The sequence below is a fragment of the Pteronotus mesoamericanus genome, unplaced genomic scaffold (genome assembly GCF_021234165.1).
Source record: "Pteronotus mesoamericanus isolate MK-2021 breed Mesoamerican mustached bat unplaced genomic scaffold, CSHL_Meso_final contig_130, whole genome shotgun sequence".
Taxonomy (NCBI): Eukaryota; Metazoa; Chordata; class Mammalia; order Chiroptera; family Mormoopidae; genus Pteronotus; species Pteronotus mesoamericanus.
The window spans coordinates 12220077-12237258 of NW_026555060.1; the positions used below are offsets into that span (position 1 = coordinate 12220077).

At 33.1% G+C, this 17182-nt stretch overlaps 1 protein-coding gene across 5 annotated transcripts in view; it reads right to left on the reverse strand.

The window, feature by feature from the left end:
• ARHGAP12 (Rho GTPase activating protein 12) overlaps positions 1-17182 on the reverse strand; it is a 106450-nt gene that overhangs the window by 31533 nt on the left and 57735 nt on the right. For 2 of the 5 annotated variants that reach the window (XM_054592216.1, XM_054592210.1), the window contains 4 exons: positions 13597-13737; positions 12025-12105; positions 6057-6182; positions 2708-2782 (listed from right to left, as the gene is read on the reverse strand). In XM_054592216.1, the coding sequence (XP_054448191.1) occupies positions 2708-2782; positions 6057-6182; positions 12025-12105; positions 13597-13737 (423 nt within the window). The remainder of the gene's footprint in view (positions 1-2707; positions 2783-6056; positions 6183-12024; positions 12106-13596; positions 13738-17182) is intronic. The other 3 variants (XM_054592244.1, XM_054592234.1, XM_054592226.1) reach the window with 2 other exon arrangements.

Here is a 17182-nt window from a genome sequence, read left to right on the forward strand (position 1 = left end):
TTTGATTTTTAAAAAAAACTAGAGTTTGAAGAGGTAGATGGGCAATTTGCAGAGATTTTAAGATGACATCAACAGTGAACACTGATTATTATATCATATTCATCTCTAAATTCGTGGCTTCCTTTTTCTAACCTCTGAAGGCTTCCAACCATATTTTAACTCACCAAAAAAGGGGAGAAATCTCCTTGTATTAACTGAGTAAGAGTGGGACAGACAGGCAAGACTAGGTGGAACCAGGGCAAAAGGAGAAGAGAGAGCAAAGGGAGAGGGAGGAAGGGAAGTCTAGGAGGGCAGAAGCCTCAGTGAGGAGGGGCTGACAGCAGGAAAGAGGCGCATTTCCCAGCATTCCCCATTCCATTGGAAAGGAGTGGCTGTGTGGAAACAGACTGCCCGCAGGTAGAATTTACTGAGTTGTTCACTGTTTAGTTTTGTTTCCTCTTGGAGATACACAAAGAACGAGAGAAGAAACCCTGGTGAGGCACTTCCCGGTGATGGCCATCAGAGGGTGTCATGAGTCCAGGAAGGTCTAGTTGCTTTCAAACCCTTCAGAAAATGGCTAATGCAGGGAAAAATAGTTTGCAAACAGTCCTTTGTACCCCTATATAGAACATTTACAAAGTCCTATTTCTAAGATTACCTAGAAATTCCCTTTTACCAAAATAGAAATAATTGATAAAGGTCTTATTATGAATTATATATTAGCTATATTTAAAATAACTTAAAGAGGTTTCTGCTTTTTTCCGCGGTGGACTGAAAAAGAGTATGGTAGTAACAGCACCTTAGATCCATACACTCATTCTTTACAAAACCACTAATATGTTTACATTTATCTTTAATGTTTGTGAATCCAGAACTGTGTAAAATAATGCAAAAGATAAAAAAGTAAAAATGTAGTCCCTATCTATCCCTTAGGAGTTTGAAACCTCAGTAGGGGGGAGAAGGGATACATGAAGTAACTTTTATACCATTCAATGCAATATGTAACCTGGGAGTTCAGAAAAAAGAAAAAAAGAGATGATCATCATCATGCTGAGATTAGTCTGGACGTTGGAGGCAGGGGAACTACCTGAGCAATGTCAGAGGGAAATGTGTATAACAGGTGATATGAACCATGGAAGACCTGACAAAGTTAAAGAATGGAGAGAGTTAGAAAAGTAAAATTTGGCATCTGTGGGAATCCTTGCCTCTGACTAAGCACTCGGAAGTATCTTAATAAATAACAGTCTATTATAGTTTCATAAAATTAAAAAGTAACAAAGTTTATATTTTTAAAAGCTTTAAAGGTTTCATTTATTCATTCAACAAACATTTAATGAACATGTACTACCTGGTGCTGCAATAGGTATTGGGGTGATGCTGTTCCTACTCTAATGAAGCTTTTCTTTGTCTAGTGGGGAAGGCAGGTTATTAATAGAGCATTCAAGGCTCCTCTATTACATAAGAAGCACAGTTATTCAATTTCATGCAATTAAGTATCATATAATTTAATGACATGAAGAGTATTACAAGGAAACTTGACCAAATCTAGAAGATTTAAATAAAATTCTCTGAGGAAGCAAAGTTTGAACTGAGCTCTAATGAATAAACAGAAGTTAATTAGGCAAAAAGATGTGGGAGAAAAATATTTCAGTGGGCAGAGGAATGACAGTGCAAGGACCTCAAGCTGCAAAGCAGGCTCCTTTGAGGAATGTGTAGAAGGGCAGTGTAGCCTGAGGAAAACAAGCCAGGAGGAAAGATTAGAACCAAGAAGTATGAGGTGAGGCTGGAGAATCAGTCAAGAGCCAGAGCACGCAAAATCTTGCAGTCCTCATTAAAAACTGCAGTCTTCTTTCTAAAAGAAAAGAGAACTAACAAACAAGGAAAAACAGGGTCCACAAATTACAGGAAAGAATGGGAGGAACTTCAAATAGAGAGATCAAGTACAATTTCATCCCAGTTAAGACAGATACATAGAGAAAGGTCAATGGGAGGTTTTCAGTTTAGGGGAAACTTAGAAGTTGAGTTTCATTTCTCCAATACTCAGCTAGCATAGGCTGAGCAATGCATTTTATAGCATAGAGAAAAACAATGGCATCTATGCTCATTAAGGAGGGAAATTCTTCTTACCTTTGGACTGCTGGCCTGAGGGAAAAAAGGTCAAATATAATTTGATAGGATTCTCCAAGGATCTTTATATTTATTTCTAAAAACCAAACAAATATCACTTACAAGAATGGCATATAAATTAATCATTAAAATACCATATTGTTCACCAAAAGGGGTCTTTAAATCAGTATAACCTGGTTTTGAATTTAAACCTATTTCAATTGTAATTATTATTCCTTTTTTAAATCATCACCAGAGGATATGTTTGTTGATTTTTTTTTTTTTGAGAGAGAGAGAGACAGACAGACAGACAGACAGAAACATTGGTGTGAGAGAAACATCGATGGGTTGCCTCCTGTTCAAGCCCCTACTGGGGATCAAACCCACAACTTAGGTATGTGACCTGACCGGGGATCAAACCTGCAGCCTTCTGGTGTTCGGGATGATGTGCCAACTAACTGAGCCACTGGCCAGGGTTATTTGTAATTATTTTTAAGAAGAAAAAAAAAGCAATGAAGCTTAATAGAAGCCCAAGAAATAAATATTATACTTAGAGAAGATTCATTTATTGATAATGATTGAAATATCTTGACTAAATTTTACTACAAGCTATCATACTAACTGTATCTTGGTGCTTTGGTGAAGAGGGAGAAGACTCATTTTCAGGAAAGCAGGGTTTTGAGGCAGGTGGAGATTCCTATAAGAAATAAGTAATGAAAAATGTTACTCTATTTTATATATTACTCCTTTTACTCACAGTGGGAGAACTTAATAGGAGAAGCTAAGAAAATTATTTTTCTAGTCATTTTCCTTCTATATTGAGCTCTGAAACTAATATGGTACTGATTTGAAAACTACAGATATCAAAGTTTATGAAATACGGCGTATTTCACCATTTACAGTGAAATTCAAATACTGCATACAGAATTGCTCAAAGAAATGATGCATGTTGGGTTAAAATCATGATGTTACATCAGGTTGAATTAACCATATTTAAAGTAGGTAAAATCTAAACACTGTGGATAAAAATGTAATATTCACCATACTGACTTGATCTTGGTATGGTAAGTATGAATATCCAGGATTAGGTAAATAATAGCCACAGGAATTACCTGACAACTGTCAGAATGAGAACTTTATTTTAGTCAACAGCTACGTAAGAAATTAAGTTACTATTAGCATTTAAAGTAATTTACAGCTCACTTTCCAATTATTAGAAATAAGTCAAATTTTTTAAATGCAAAAAAAGACACCTCAGATTTAAAGATTAATAACTCACCAGAAAAAAATATTTTAAAATCCAAGCCAACAGGAATACAACAGGGGCAAACCAATAATGTACATTTCTAAAGCAATTACTGAAACATGGTTTGTGATTTCTAACACAGATATTTTTAAGACTATTCATGGAGGATAAGGCTGAAAAAACATTTTTTTTGATAACAACAGCCAAGCTCCATTTAAATTTTCTCCATTCCCCTAGATGCTTTGAATAACTCCAAGAAAAAGAGAATTTTAAAAATCATATGCCAATACCAATTATTAATTTTCCTATAAAACCAAATAATCTCTTTAAACATTCATCTTCACATGTGTATTAGTCTATTTTTCTATGCTTATGAAGCTGGGTAACGTACTGTCTACAAACCTGGAAATTTGTATTAAATCATAATGCAAAAACTGTTATTTAACATCCATTCAATTGGGGAAAAGTCTTCAGATGTATATCCTACATAATATGTAAGTGGAGAAATTAGGCAGTTATGGAAGCTTACAGGAAAAACCCTTGAAGGGTTGGCCTTCCAAGTCAAACATCCTCAGTCTACACTATTTATGTCATACCAAAAATATCTCTAAAAAAGACATTATACTTAATGTCCAAATTTCAGCTTAGCCTAATTGAAGTACTTTTTCTGATAGATTCAGATATTTCATTTTTCAATTTCTTAACTTCTAAGAGTGTCTAATAATAAAATAGTCTGAGAAAAAGAGGAAAGATCTGATGACCCACAAACTAGAAAACAAGCAAATGAATACAATGAATGATAATTTATTTTTTCATAGCACCTCAGTCCTACAAAAATTAAACCACATCAAATGGAGTAATTATGTGTAACAATTTCAATTATAAACAAGAAACCATTTTACATATATACATTTATCTATGTATACTTATAAATGTATATGCATATGTAAATATGTATTAAATGTCTTCAAACAGCAGGTTTTAGTAAAAACCATACACAGGCAGAAACAAACAGATGCACCACATATATACACACATAATATACACATACCTCTCTCCTCCAAGATTGTCTGTAACATCATAACATTTGCTACACAGCAGGTTTCTATAATTATATTTCAAGTTATACACACTTTACCCCTTTATATTAGTCAGCTAGTTTGTTCTGGTATAGTCCCTCTTGCATAGCCTCAAATCTTAAAGAGGTATTATTAGCCAATGATTAAAAGGAAAGTTTACTGGGTGAAGCAATTATCTCTGATTCTATTTATAAAGGATAGATGGGGAAAAAAGACATTTCTACCAAAAATAAGTGAATATCTAGCCTCAAGAAAATCGCGTCCTCACAACTCTGAAACAATTAGATGAAAAAGGAAACATAAGCACTTCATGAAAGTTATTCTAATTGACTGAACATAAATTTCAACAAAGATTAAAAAGAAGAAACTGTAAGTCTACATCACCAAAATAATCATCCTTTTTGCTCAGCATTATGAGGCAGTGGAGTTGGTTCAATAATGGCTTTTACATTAGAGCATTATATATGGTTTTCGGCAGCTTTCTAAATACCCTGAATTATAATCTGATTATTGGAATAAAATGAGTTTTTCTATTAAAATCTCTAGGAATCTTACTCAGGTTAATCTCAATAGTACTGTATTTTCAAGTGTCCTTCAATAGCACAAACCCCAGAATTTCAATCCTTTAATATGCCCTCAGCATTCAACCATACAAGACATAAATTAGAAACTGATCTACCACTTTCATTGTTGTTCCATTAGTCTATCTTATAATATGTGCAGACTATTTCTACAGCTCCACAAAAATCCTCCTTTTAATTAACAAAGACCAATTTTAGTCACTTGTAGTCAAAAGATAAAAATAAAAAATTAAAAAAAAACTTGACAGATTGAGATAATTTATAAAGGAATTTAAGACAAAGTATCCAAATATAGAGAACTATGCCTTAGGAGAATTCATTCTGCTCTCAGTAACACACTTAAAAATGCAGGAAACCTGTTAATTATGTCAAAAGAGAAGCCTGATAGTGAAATTTTTAAAAAGTCCCCATTAATATCTTTCTAAACTAATTTATTTAGTATTGGGATGTTGCTGCTACCATCATCTTTTAACATTAGCATGTATGCCTATGTTCTGAAAATTTGAAATGATTTCCTACTCCATCCCCAAAATGCAGCTACATAAAGAGATATAACAAGGAAGTTAAAAACTTTGTGGCTTTTCCATTCTGAAGTTTGCATCAAAATTCATCCCCTGTATGAAATAGAGAACATTATTTCTCTGATGAAAGCAGCACTATATGCACAGAGCATTTAGGGAAACAAAGGGTAAAGGATTACAATCTCCCTGGGATGGGGAAAATTAATTGTCTGTACTATAAAACCTCCTAGAGGTTGAAGACAATTAACAGATATGTGACTTTAAAATAGGGTTATCAAAAACAAACAAACAAACAAACAAAAAAACCCTGTCAACTTCTAGGCTTAAATGTATCAAGGTTTATGTACATCATTAAGCTACAGATAAGAAGGTCCACTGTGCAAAAATCAAAACACTTCAAAACCGAAACGTATTCCGGGACAAACTGATGCCAAATACAATAAAACACTAGTCACCAAGGTATCATCAGATTCAACGAAGGAGAAAATAAAATAATAAAGAATTTGCCAAAATTCTCAAGAGACTTTCTCAAAAAAAGTCTTACCTTGTCATTGGTATCCAGCACAATGGTGCTATGTCTCCACTTTGTTAATACTATTGGTTCTTGTAGCCTCCTGTCCAAGCTTCTACTTTTAATGATTTCTCTTTGTTGCTGGGATGAAGCATTATACTAAAGAAAAATATATACTTCATAAGAAATAGAAACAAAACTAGAATCTAAACATGCTGGCTCCCAATGACACATAATGTTAAGTAAAGCTCATCATATGACACTAACATGAATTTTCTGGCCTGTTTTCTCATCTTTGATCAGTATTTTGGTATTAGAGGGACCAAGTCAATACTATCTTTGGCAAAATATTAAATCTTCCTAAGTCTACATTTCTCCAACTGTAAAACAGATATAATGGAAATATCTAATACACAGAGTTGATATAACAACTGAACAAAGTATGAAAAGTGGCAAATATTGCTTTGATAGTAGGTTCCCAATAAATATTAGTTACCAAAATTTATAAAATGAAGTCACCAGACAACTGTTTACTTTCCTGCTACTTCTAGAATCACATAAATTCAATTTTTAGTTTAGGTTTTTAAAATAATGCTTAACATACACTGTAAAGTACTCTGACATTTAAAGGGATTTTTGTACATATTTTTACTTTTGTTTTCACTTACAGGCCAAACACACTATTATTTATTTCTCTGAAGTGGTGAAATATAAGCAGGTGAAAAGGCAGAGACAGTCCTAACTCTAAAGAACATTCCTAAATCTATCAGTTGCATACAAATGATAGGTAATAAGTGTCAAGAAAATTGCATATAAAATTAGAAACCGTTTATCATCAATAAGGCATTAAATCATGTGTTTGAAATGTCAACCATATCACCAAACATAAACATTTAAAAAATGTGAGGTATAGAAGTTACACTGTTTTATACAGGTAATTTAGCAAATTATACATTAAAATAAAATAACAAAAGACAAATAATCTGCTTTTTAAGGGATACATTCTTCTACCAAAACCAAAAGATTATCTAATACATCTATTACCTCCACACCTAAGAAGTACAATAAAGCTTAAAATTTAATGACTGGTTATAATTTCAATAAAAGTATCTTTGGTACTTTTTTAATATTTTAAGATGTTTTTAATATTAAAAAAATCTTCCAACATCTTTCTTTTCTGTCCAAAATGAATCCATACAGGCCCCTCGCAAGCTGTCTCCCAAAGCTGTGATTTCATCCTTCACATTAAAATCTGCCAAGCCAGGTAATCACAGGTAAGTGTTTGTTATTAATTCACTGTTGCTCATCCTAAAATTTATCACAGTTCACTTAGGGATCATTTCTAGAATAAATAAAGAAGCTTAAAGGCTATCAAAAAATTCTGTGCCAGAAATCTCTGAATGAAAAGAGACCTAGTTATTAAACAGTGATATATTATCCTTTCAATATAATCACTGCTAGCAATAATGAAAATGAATAGTTGTGTGAAAGCTTGTACATGAATTTTATTACTTTTCCTAGCTTTTGACCTATATAATTGCCACAACTTTTTAAAAATCCTTTCTCTGTAGCAACAAAAATAATGTAAAATTTAACTAGGTAATAATCACAATTTTAAATGTGTTAATTGTTTTACTAGGCAACGGTATGTTCATAAAAGCCAATAAAAAGCATAAATGAAACAAAATCTAGTGTAGACAGAAGACAAAAACAGTGTCATAATTAGAGAAAATGAAAAGAAGACTCCACAGTTTACACACCACCCCCCTAGTTTAACAAGATGGCTAACACAACATTTTTCTAACACCTTTAAAAATACCTTTTTTGTTTAAAAATTTTAACTGAAATTTTATTTGAATTATTTCAAACTTATACAAAATAGAGACTACAATGAAAATCTACCATTGAGCTTTAGCATATCTAACATTAAGACATTTACTTCAGGTACCTTTAAAAAAAAAAGAAAATATAATAGCCATATTAAAATATTATAGACATGTTGGAGGCTCTGATTACAGCTTCCAGATTCCACTCCTCTCTCTCCCTCCCCAGAAGTACCATGTAATTCAACGTTCATTATTCTCATGCAATTTGATATATACTTAGGTATCTAAATATATATATATATATATATATATCTTGTTTTAAAGTTTATATAAATGAGATCATATTACACATATTCTTCAACCTGCTCTTTTTATTCAATATGTTTTTATTCTAAAAAATGTATCCATATTAGTGAGTATGCACCTCTATCTTATTTACTTTCATTTCTACATGATGGGCAATAAATGGATATGCTCAGGCGACAGTACTAATTTACACACTTATCAGCATAATGTAGTGCCTTTGCACTGCCCTACACGGTTTTATTGAACTCATACACACTTATGTATATAAAGTGTATGTATATTTGCACACATTTATAAAATCTATCTGAAGGGTAAAATACTATCTCACTGTTTTAATTCACATTTTCCTGGTTACTTGTAAAACTGAGTATCTTTTCATGCATTTTTTATGTCACTTCCTCTTCTGTGTACTTCTTAGTCATGTATTTTGTCTATTTTGAACTGGATTATTTTTCTCTTACTGGTAGGTACAAAAAGAACCAGGATGTTCTTTTTTTTGGATCCTAAACCAAACTCAACCCAACATGTAACCAAGTCAAGCCTCCTCTACACATCAAATTTAATTGAAAGTACAAGAAATTGCCTACAACTTCTGACATTTTATTCTAAGTGGCAAATGGCGGCAGAAAATAAGATAATATCACAAAAGTAATAACACTGGTCACAATCAGCATCCATTTCCATTGCTCTAGAACTAACTACCCTTTAAGGCTTTGATATGACTCAGTCCATTGCCTCTCTTCCCTCTTTCACCCAGGCATTCCAAGAAGTTAGTTTCCTAATACTGAGCCTATACGTCTTCTGACCAAGGAAAGTGCAGAAGTTATTACGAAAGTCAGCATGAATATTTAGCTACCAGTTAAATAAAGGTTCCAAATTAGCCCTCATGAAGTTATTATGGGAGTCCCTCTTTTCAGTTGACCCTGAGCTGGGGAAAATCAATAAATCAATAAAAAAAGAATTTTCCATTTGATTTCATTACTCCAGGGAATCAGACTAATAAATAGGAGCAATAATTCAAATTTGTCAAGAGGATCAAAAAATTTAACACTATGTCTTTAAACTATTTAATTAATATTATGTAATCTATGTTCAAAATCATTTTCAATGACACACACTTTTAGGTATTTCTTCTGGATATTTTAAGTCAAAATCGATCTCATAAGCTTAATATTACAAAACTAAGCACTATTTTATAGTTTTTAATATTAAATAGTTATATCCCCAAAACATATTCCTATCCCAGCACATAAGATATTACATATTTTAGCCATCACTATCCATAAGTTTTTTCCTTTACAAATTAATAATTAAATATGATTAAATTATTCTTATAAATGGTACCAGTATCAGAAAGTAATGCCCGACATATTCTTCAACTTCTTCCTGGTACAATTTACAAAACAAAATATTATTAATCCTATTATGAATACTTATTTTCTCCTAAAATTTTGGAACAGTCATATGAAGCTTGGAATATTAATTTGTCAGTTAAAAGTTTTATTAAGGGACAATTAAATTTGGAAAATAAAGTTCTATCATTTCATATTCAATTTTTAGAAAACTTAAAAAAAAACCCAATGCTGTTACTGTACCACTCAACTGCTATATTATGGTTCATCAAATAAGAATATTACAGGGATTTGAGCACTCAGCACAGTTTTAATGATTAAAAAGTAATATGGTTTTATCTTTAGTCAGAATCATATCCAAATGTATAAATTAATGATATGAAACTTTTAAATCTACAAATGTTTTACTGAATTATATTTCATAATTTAAAAAATAATATAAAACATTTAATCCTGAAATATGTGAAGAGCAATTTATGGCACTTTTAATTTTTTTTACGGTGCTTTTAAATGCATTTTCTTTAGATCTTTCTTCATTCTTGGTTTGCATTTACAGTTAACTTTAAAAAGTAAAAACAATGTGACACAACTACAGAGATATAAAAAGATCAGTGCTTGCTGGGGAAAGGGAAGGGGTGTGTGAACAGGCAGAGAACAGAAGAGTTTTAAGGGGAGGCAAAATACTCTTAAGTATCATTATACTTTTGTCTAAACCCCTAGAATGTACAACACCAAGTGAACCCTAAGGCAGACAATGAATTGTAAGTGATTATGATGTGTCAGTGTGCGTTCATCCTTGGTAAAAAATGCAACATTCTTGTGAGTGACACTGAAAATAGGGAAGGCTATGCATCTGGGGGACAGGGGGCATATATGGCAAATCTCTGTACCTTCCTCTCAATTTTGTTGTAAATCTAAAATTGCTCTAAAAAAATAAAGACTTTAAAAAAAAAACCCACAATGTAATAATATCTCTCAACCCTTTGTATATGGGAGCTTTTGTGATTAAAATATAAAAATTATCTTCATTAACACCAGTATGTTAAGTTGTAATTAGTACTTTAAAAAACAATCATACTGCCTGAATATAAATTTTAATATGACTTCTAATAAGGAAGTGTTTATTTAAACAAAGTGGTTAAAAATATGAAATAGTTTTGTTTCTGCTGAGCTGGGCAAAAAAGGAAGTATCTATGTAAAATGCATGATAAAGTACCCAAAATGCTTTTTTGAAGACTTTACAAAGCTTTTTTAACTACAAGAAAAATCCAGCACTATACCTGATAGCAAAATTAACTAAAAAAAAAAAAAGTGTTTCCTTCATCCCTCTCTCCCTAACCCCACCAAGCCTCCATTATAGCAACCTACATTGTTCCTAGAGATACATGTAGGTTGATCAATGTAACATTTTAAAGCTATCAGAATTATAATGGAGTTCTTTTGCTACTGTCTCTATACAGATTCACAAGGCATGTTCTTACAAATCAACTTCAGGCTGTATATATCTTATCTTACAAATACCAAGCCAGATAACACTCACATAATGAAAAAACTACTGTTAGCACTAGTTCACTAGATTAGTAACACCTTGTTATTTTTTCTATATCCACATATATTTACTTATGTCAAATATTTTTCTTTAAATTGACTAACTTTGGGGAAAAGAAATTTCTTTAAAAACTAAAGTCTATCTGATAATTGATGCCACAGACATACTATAGTTGTTTTCTAAAATATTAAAATAATGTACCAATTAAAATCTAAATGTTTGCTCAGATATCATTTAAACTTGCCCTAGGGTATGTGTCTGAAAAGAGATATCCAGTGACACCCTTCTCGGCCAGTAACTGACTCAATTATAACACATACTCCATACAAGAATAAACTTAAATATTGAGTTGATTTTTTTCCTCTTCAAGATAAAGATTAAATATAAGACCAACATCAAGTAGAAAACTTAATGTATTCAAAATAACTAGATATAAGACGGCACATGATTGGCACTGAAGAGGATTCTTATTCCAAGAATAATGAGAAACAAATTTCATGTTAAATTAACTTTTTAACAGGAGTAATTAATAACATCTACCAAAGATAATTCACGTTTTAGAAAACTTTAGCCAGTCACAGGATTCTCAATGAATCCTGAAGAAACTAATCTTGCTGCTTTTTAAAAAGCTGAACAGATTAAGCAAAGAAAATAAAAAACTACAGATACACACAAAAGTACGGTAATTACAAGAGGGGAAAAGGGTGGGGGTGGGGGATAAATGGCGATGGAAGGAGACTTGGCTTGGGGTGGTGAACACACAATACAATACGCAGATGAAGTACCACAGAGCTGTATACCTGAAACTTACATAATTTTATTAACCAATGTCACCCCAATAAATTCAATAGAAAATAAGATAAAAAATAAAAGTTTAATTAAAACTTTAAAAATAAATCTGCGTAAACCTTTTTCATATTATTTTATCTACTATTTTTAAATAAAAATTCAATGTTAAGGTTTATTACCTTTGGCAATTCCCACTCCGACCTAGATCCATCGGCACTGTAGTAATATTGTCTACCTTGATCATCAACATGCTTGAGCCACTATAAAAACAGAACAGGTGTTATCTTTTAATTTAAACAATAGTCAGTTTAGACTTACACAACCAGAGACATTAGATGTTATTCTTTCAAATTCTATTCTACTTGCTTTAGAAAACTGCAAAAAACAATTTAACAACCTTACGCTAATAGACTTACATTCTACGTTTGGAAAGAGTAAATAAACTTAGTATTAAATGTAAGCTTATTTTCTCTCCCTTTCCTCCAAAGTCAAGCTAGTAGATCAAATACCACTTAAAACATAAGAAATACTCTTATGTAATAAAGATACACAGGTACATATGTATTGAACACAGGGCCACACCCACCCTGAAAACAAGATTCAAACATTAACAGAAGGGGATTTTTCTTCAATCTTTAAGTAGAAAACTACTAAACAATTTAAGCCAAACTTCAAGTAGCCAACATATCTTACTATAATTAAATAATCATAGAAAAACTATTTCATACAATATAACCGAGACTATGAAGAGGGAAAGACTGCTTCTAATACAAATATGTGATCTTGATTGTAATATATATGAATACTACTGTTTCCTCATGTTCCAGTGTCAAATAATTAAAGCAGAAATGAGGGGTAAAAAACTACCTCTTCCATTCATTCCCAAGGGCCTATCCTCTAAACCAGCCCAATCAACCAGTTATTTTCTCTGATGATCTAAGATTGTAATATACACATAAAATTTCCATATACATTTCCAAACTAGTTAATTAATCATAAGATACTAGATTCTTGGCTTCTGTTTTACATAACTTGGTTATAAAAGAAAAAGCAGTATAGGAAGTGAGGCGGTATATTTTAATAACATGCTAAGAAAAATAGTATTCCCAAATATCTATTCCCTGCGAAATACAGTCGGCCCTTTGTATCCTCAGGTTTTCCACCCGCAGATTTAACCAACTGCAGATTGAAATATCCCTCCACCACTTCTCCCAAAATCCCAGAATGTTCCCAAAAGTAAAACTGGGATTTGCTGTTTGCCAAACTCTCCACCGAGTCCATGTGAATGAAGTGACATGTAGGCAGACTCCGCTTAGCCCATGTGCAAATACAGGTAGTATGCCAATACTATGCCATTTTATATAATCCAAGGACTGGAGCACCCTCGGACTATGGTATCTGTGAGAGAGAAGGAGGGTCCTGGAACCAATCCCTCAAGGATACCAGGGGATGACTGTATAAAGAAGTTTGTTTACTGAAGAAGTTCAAACAGAATGACACTCAACAGGTCTACTCTCAAAAAGGTTTGTCTTAAGTGGGTTCTGACACCATAAAAATCAATGTAATTGTAAGCAGTTTAAAACCATGAATCAGTAGTTATACTGAGTTTTCAGGTTGTCAGCTGACATGACTACAGAATTACAATGAAAAATACCTTCATGAATTTTTAAAATACTAATAAAATTTCAATACACAACGACTTTATGAGAGGATTCAACCAAGAAAACTAGATGAGAAACAAAAGAATGTACCTTTTCATTAGTATAGTCACTGGTATACAAGGTATGCCCACGTTCATCCAACTCTTCTGACCAACCCCTTGGAGGAGAACCACACTGACTATCTGACTGGCTGTAACAAATGCTGTGGAAGTTTTCTTCTGATGAAAGAAGCTATAAATAGTCAGAAATATAAGGATTTTTCTTCTTTGAATAATAGGAGTATGTAGTAGTTGAAAATCTAAGAGATTAAGCAATTGTATTTGACTGTAAATATGAAAATATCCTGAATATATTTTAATAATTAACTTTCAAAACAAATTGTCCACTCTTTTAAATGGTACATTGTAAGGCTGAGGTGAAATTAATAATAGTTATTCCATCACATTAATGCAACCCCAGAAAAGTTCAGTGCCCTGGCCAGGTTGCTCAGTTTGTTACAGTGCCATCCTTGGTCCATCCCAATCCACCAAGGTTGTGGGTTCAGTCTCCAGTCAGGGCACATACAAAGAATCAACCAATGAATGCATAAATAAGCAAAAAACAAAAAAACAAATGGATGTTTCCTCCTCTCTCTCTCTTAAAAAAAAAAAAAAATCAATAAACAAATTTGAAAGAAAAGTTCACCACAATAAAATTGAAAATGTTTTCACACTGGGAGACAAAATGCTACCTTTTATTTAATGCTGCTTTTGAACTGAAATCAGGTTTAAAAATGACATGTGTGTATGCACATACACATCTATGTATAAGCAAAGTCGGTGATCAGGTCACCAGGTATCTTCAAATTCTCACTCACCTATGAGTCTATCACAAGGTCCTAGTCAAATGCCTGGCAAACAACAGTGCTCAATAGAGGTAACTTAAACTATTTTAAAAAAATGTGTGGGAGGGAGACATGGGAGAAAAGATACTACTTTTGTAATACTATTTTATGTTCTAATTTATTGGCAAGTTTTTCCTAATTCACTCAACCAAATGTTTAGTAAAGACAGTTGGAAACTAAATTTCAAAACAAAATAAAATACTGAAAAGAGTCAAGCACAAAGAGTTAAGAAACTCAGTGCAGAAATAACTTAGATATGCTTTACTTTAAAAAGCACCATAAACTCTGGATATAATATGAGGGAAAAAAAGACTGAGAAAAGTTAACGATTTCTGCTTTTTCAAATAAAAGGCACCATAATGTGACTAAGTAGCAATTTGGCTGCACTTCATTCATTCAATAAATATTTAATGGGTTAACTCTCATGTGCAATGACCCTTCCAAGGTCACTTTCAGGTAAAAGGGTTTTTGTAATTAAATCTTGACCATGTGTTTTCTACCACTGTAATTTGGTCTGACGCATTAAGACGGGTAGATTGTAAATGTTGTAGAAGTAATTTAAAAACAAGAAGAGCCTAATATTAAAACATTCACAAGTGGCATAGGCAATGTTGCAGAAGCCTTGCAGAAACTGAGCTGTATATGTTTTGTAAAAGTGAGCCCTGACTGTTGTCTCTTATTGGGTTCAGTGTTGTCCCTCAAACCAAAAGGCTGCACACACGATTCCAGGCCAGGGCACATGCCTGGGCTGTGGGCCAGGTCCCCAGCCAGGCCAGGGGGCACGATGGAGACAACAGATCGATGTTTCTCTCAGCACACTGACATTTCTCTCCCTCTCCCTTTGTTCCCCTCTCTCTGAAAATAAATAAAATCTTTTAAAAAAATGGAAAACCTAATTTAAAAATCAGAAATCTTTTTTATTTAATTGAGACTACTTAAAATGTAAGCTCAGGTAGGCAAAATGGAATAAAATCTTTTAGAAACAGAACAAAAGAAGGCAATCTAATTAATAAAATTAACTTAAGAAACACAATCAACTTTTTTATAACTATGACTTTCTAATTGACAAAATGCTCACCAGTTTCCCAATTTTTGAGCAATATATTCCTTTCTGCCATAAAAAAAAAAAAAGAGCAGGAGTATCATTAAGATCTTTATGCCATTAGGAAAGAGCTATTTAATGGCAATGAAATAAAAACTAAGAGTACTTTTGGCAAGGATTCTCCAAATATTAACTGCTTTATACTAAATACCTCTACTCAACAGGATACCTAGCTCAGTAACTTTGGGGTATATATCCTGCAGCAAATGAGGCCTAGTAGACATGTGAGAGGGCTTTAAAAATGTTCCATTTATAGATGAATAGCAGGTAGGTAGGTACCCAATTGATCATCTGGATGAAAATAGTTTAAAATATTACATAAACATTTTTTAAAATCATTAATGAGCAAGAGGTTAGTTAGGTAATAACTCAGAGGACAAAAACTAAGTAGAAGAATCCAAAAAGATAAGGAAAGACCAGCTTTCTCCTTGAAGGCACTTGCCAAATCTCAAACTAGAACGTTATTTTTCAAGGCCATGCAGAAATATTAGGGAATAGGACTCAGGACCACGAAGTCAGGGGCTCTAAAAGGACACCCTACAGCACAGAACTGGGACCACCAAGGATTAAACCTACAGATTAAGGGTGAGCCAGAAGGAAATTTTGTCACTTTATTCCACACTAGGGAAATCACAGGAATCCTCCCCAGTAATGGGGGAAAACTAGGGGAATCTTTAATCACAAGCCCATCGTCATGCAATACTAATTAACTACTTACGTGGCCAATAAAAACTAAAGTTTCAAATGTTCATAGGATACTAGTTTGCCTAAGCACCTGGCAGTCACAACAGCAAACACTTCTAAAGGAAGAAACTTCCAATCCCAGCATTAAAGACTTCTTATATGTGATGTCCTGGACTGAGTGGCTCAGTTGGCTGGAGTGTTGTCTCTGTATCCAAAAGGTCAAGGACTCGATTCCCGGTCACAGCACGTGCCTAGGTTGCTTAGGTTGCGAATTCCATCCAGTCTGGGAACTGAGGGTCCCGGCCCCAGCGCCCACAACCCCAGTCCAGGCACATACCCAAGTTTCCCTCTCTCCTTTCATCTCTCTCTGCCTAACAGCAATGAAAAAATGTTCGCAGGTGAGGATTAAAAAAAGAATTCCTACATATGAATTTCCAAGAACCACAATCTCATGTTAAGACACATACATGCTGCCCACAAGGAGAAGCAACACACTATGAGTAACAGCAGAAAAACAGCATGCTCAGACTTTCAAAGACTTTATATACTGGAATTATAAAAAATAAAATAAAAGACTAAAAAAAGATAAAACAAAGAAATGCAATAGATCCTTCAAATGGATCCTTCACTGCAGGAAAAAAACTATAATGATATTACCTGACAAGTGAGACACATGGAATAGTAACTGCATATTAAATAATACATTAGCATTAAATTTTTTCATCAATAAATCTGTTTTCACCACAAAAGTGGTTTTGCTGGAAAATGTCCATATACTTAAGAGAAAAAATAAAATAATTATGCCATCTGCCCCAAATGGTTAAAAAGAAAGTTACTGGAGGATGGTGGGAGGAAGAGAAAAATCAAGCAAGTATGCCAAAATACTACCAATTGGTAATCTTTGTGAAGGGTCTAGGTATATGGATTCTCACTATACTATCTTTCTAGTTTTCTGTAGGTTTAAAACTTTTCAAAGTTGTAAGAGGGGAAGCTACTAAACAAATAAA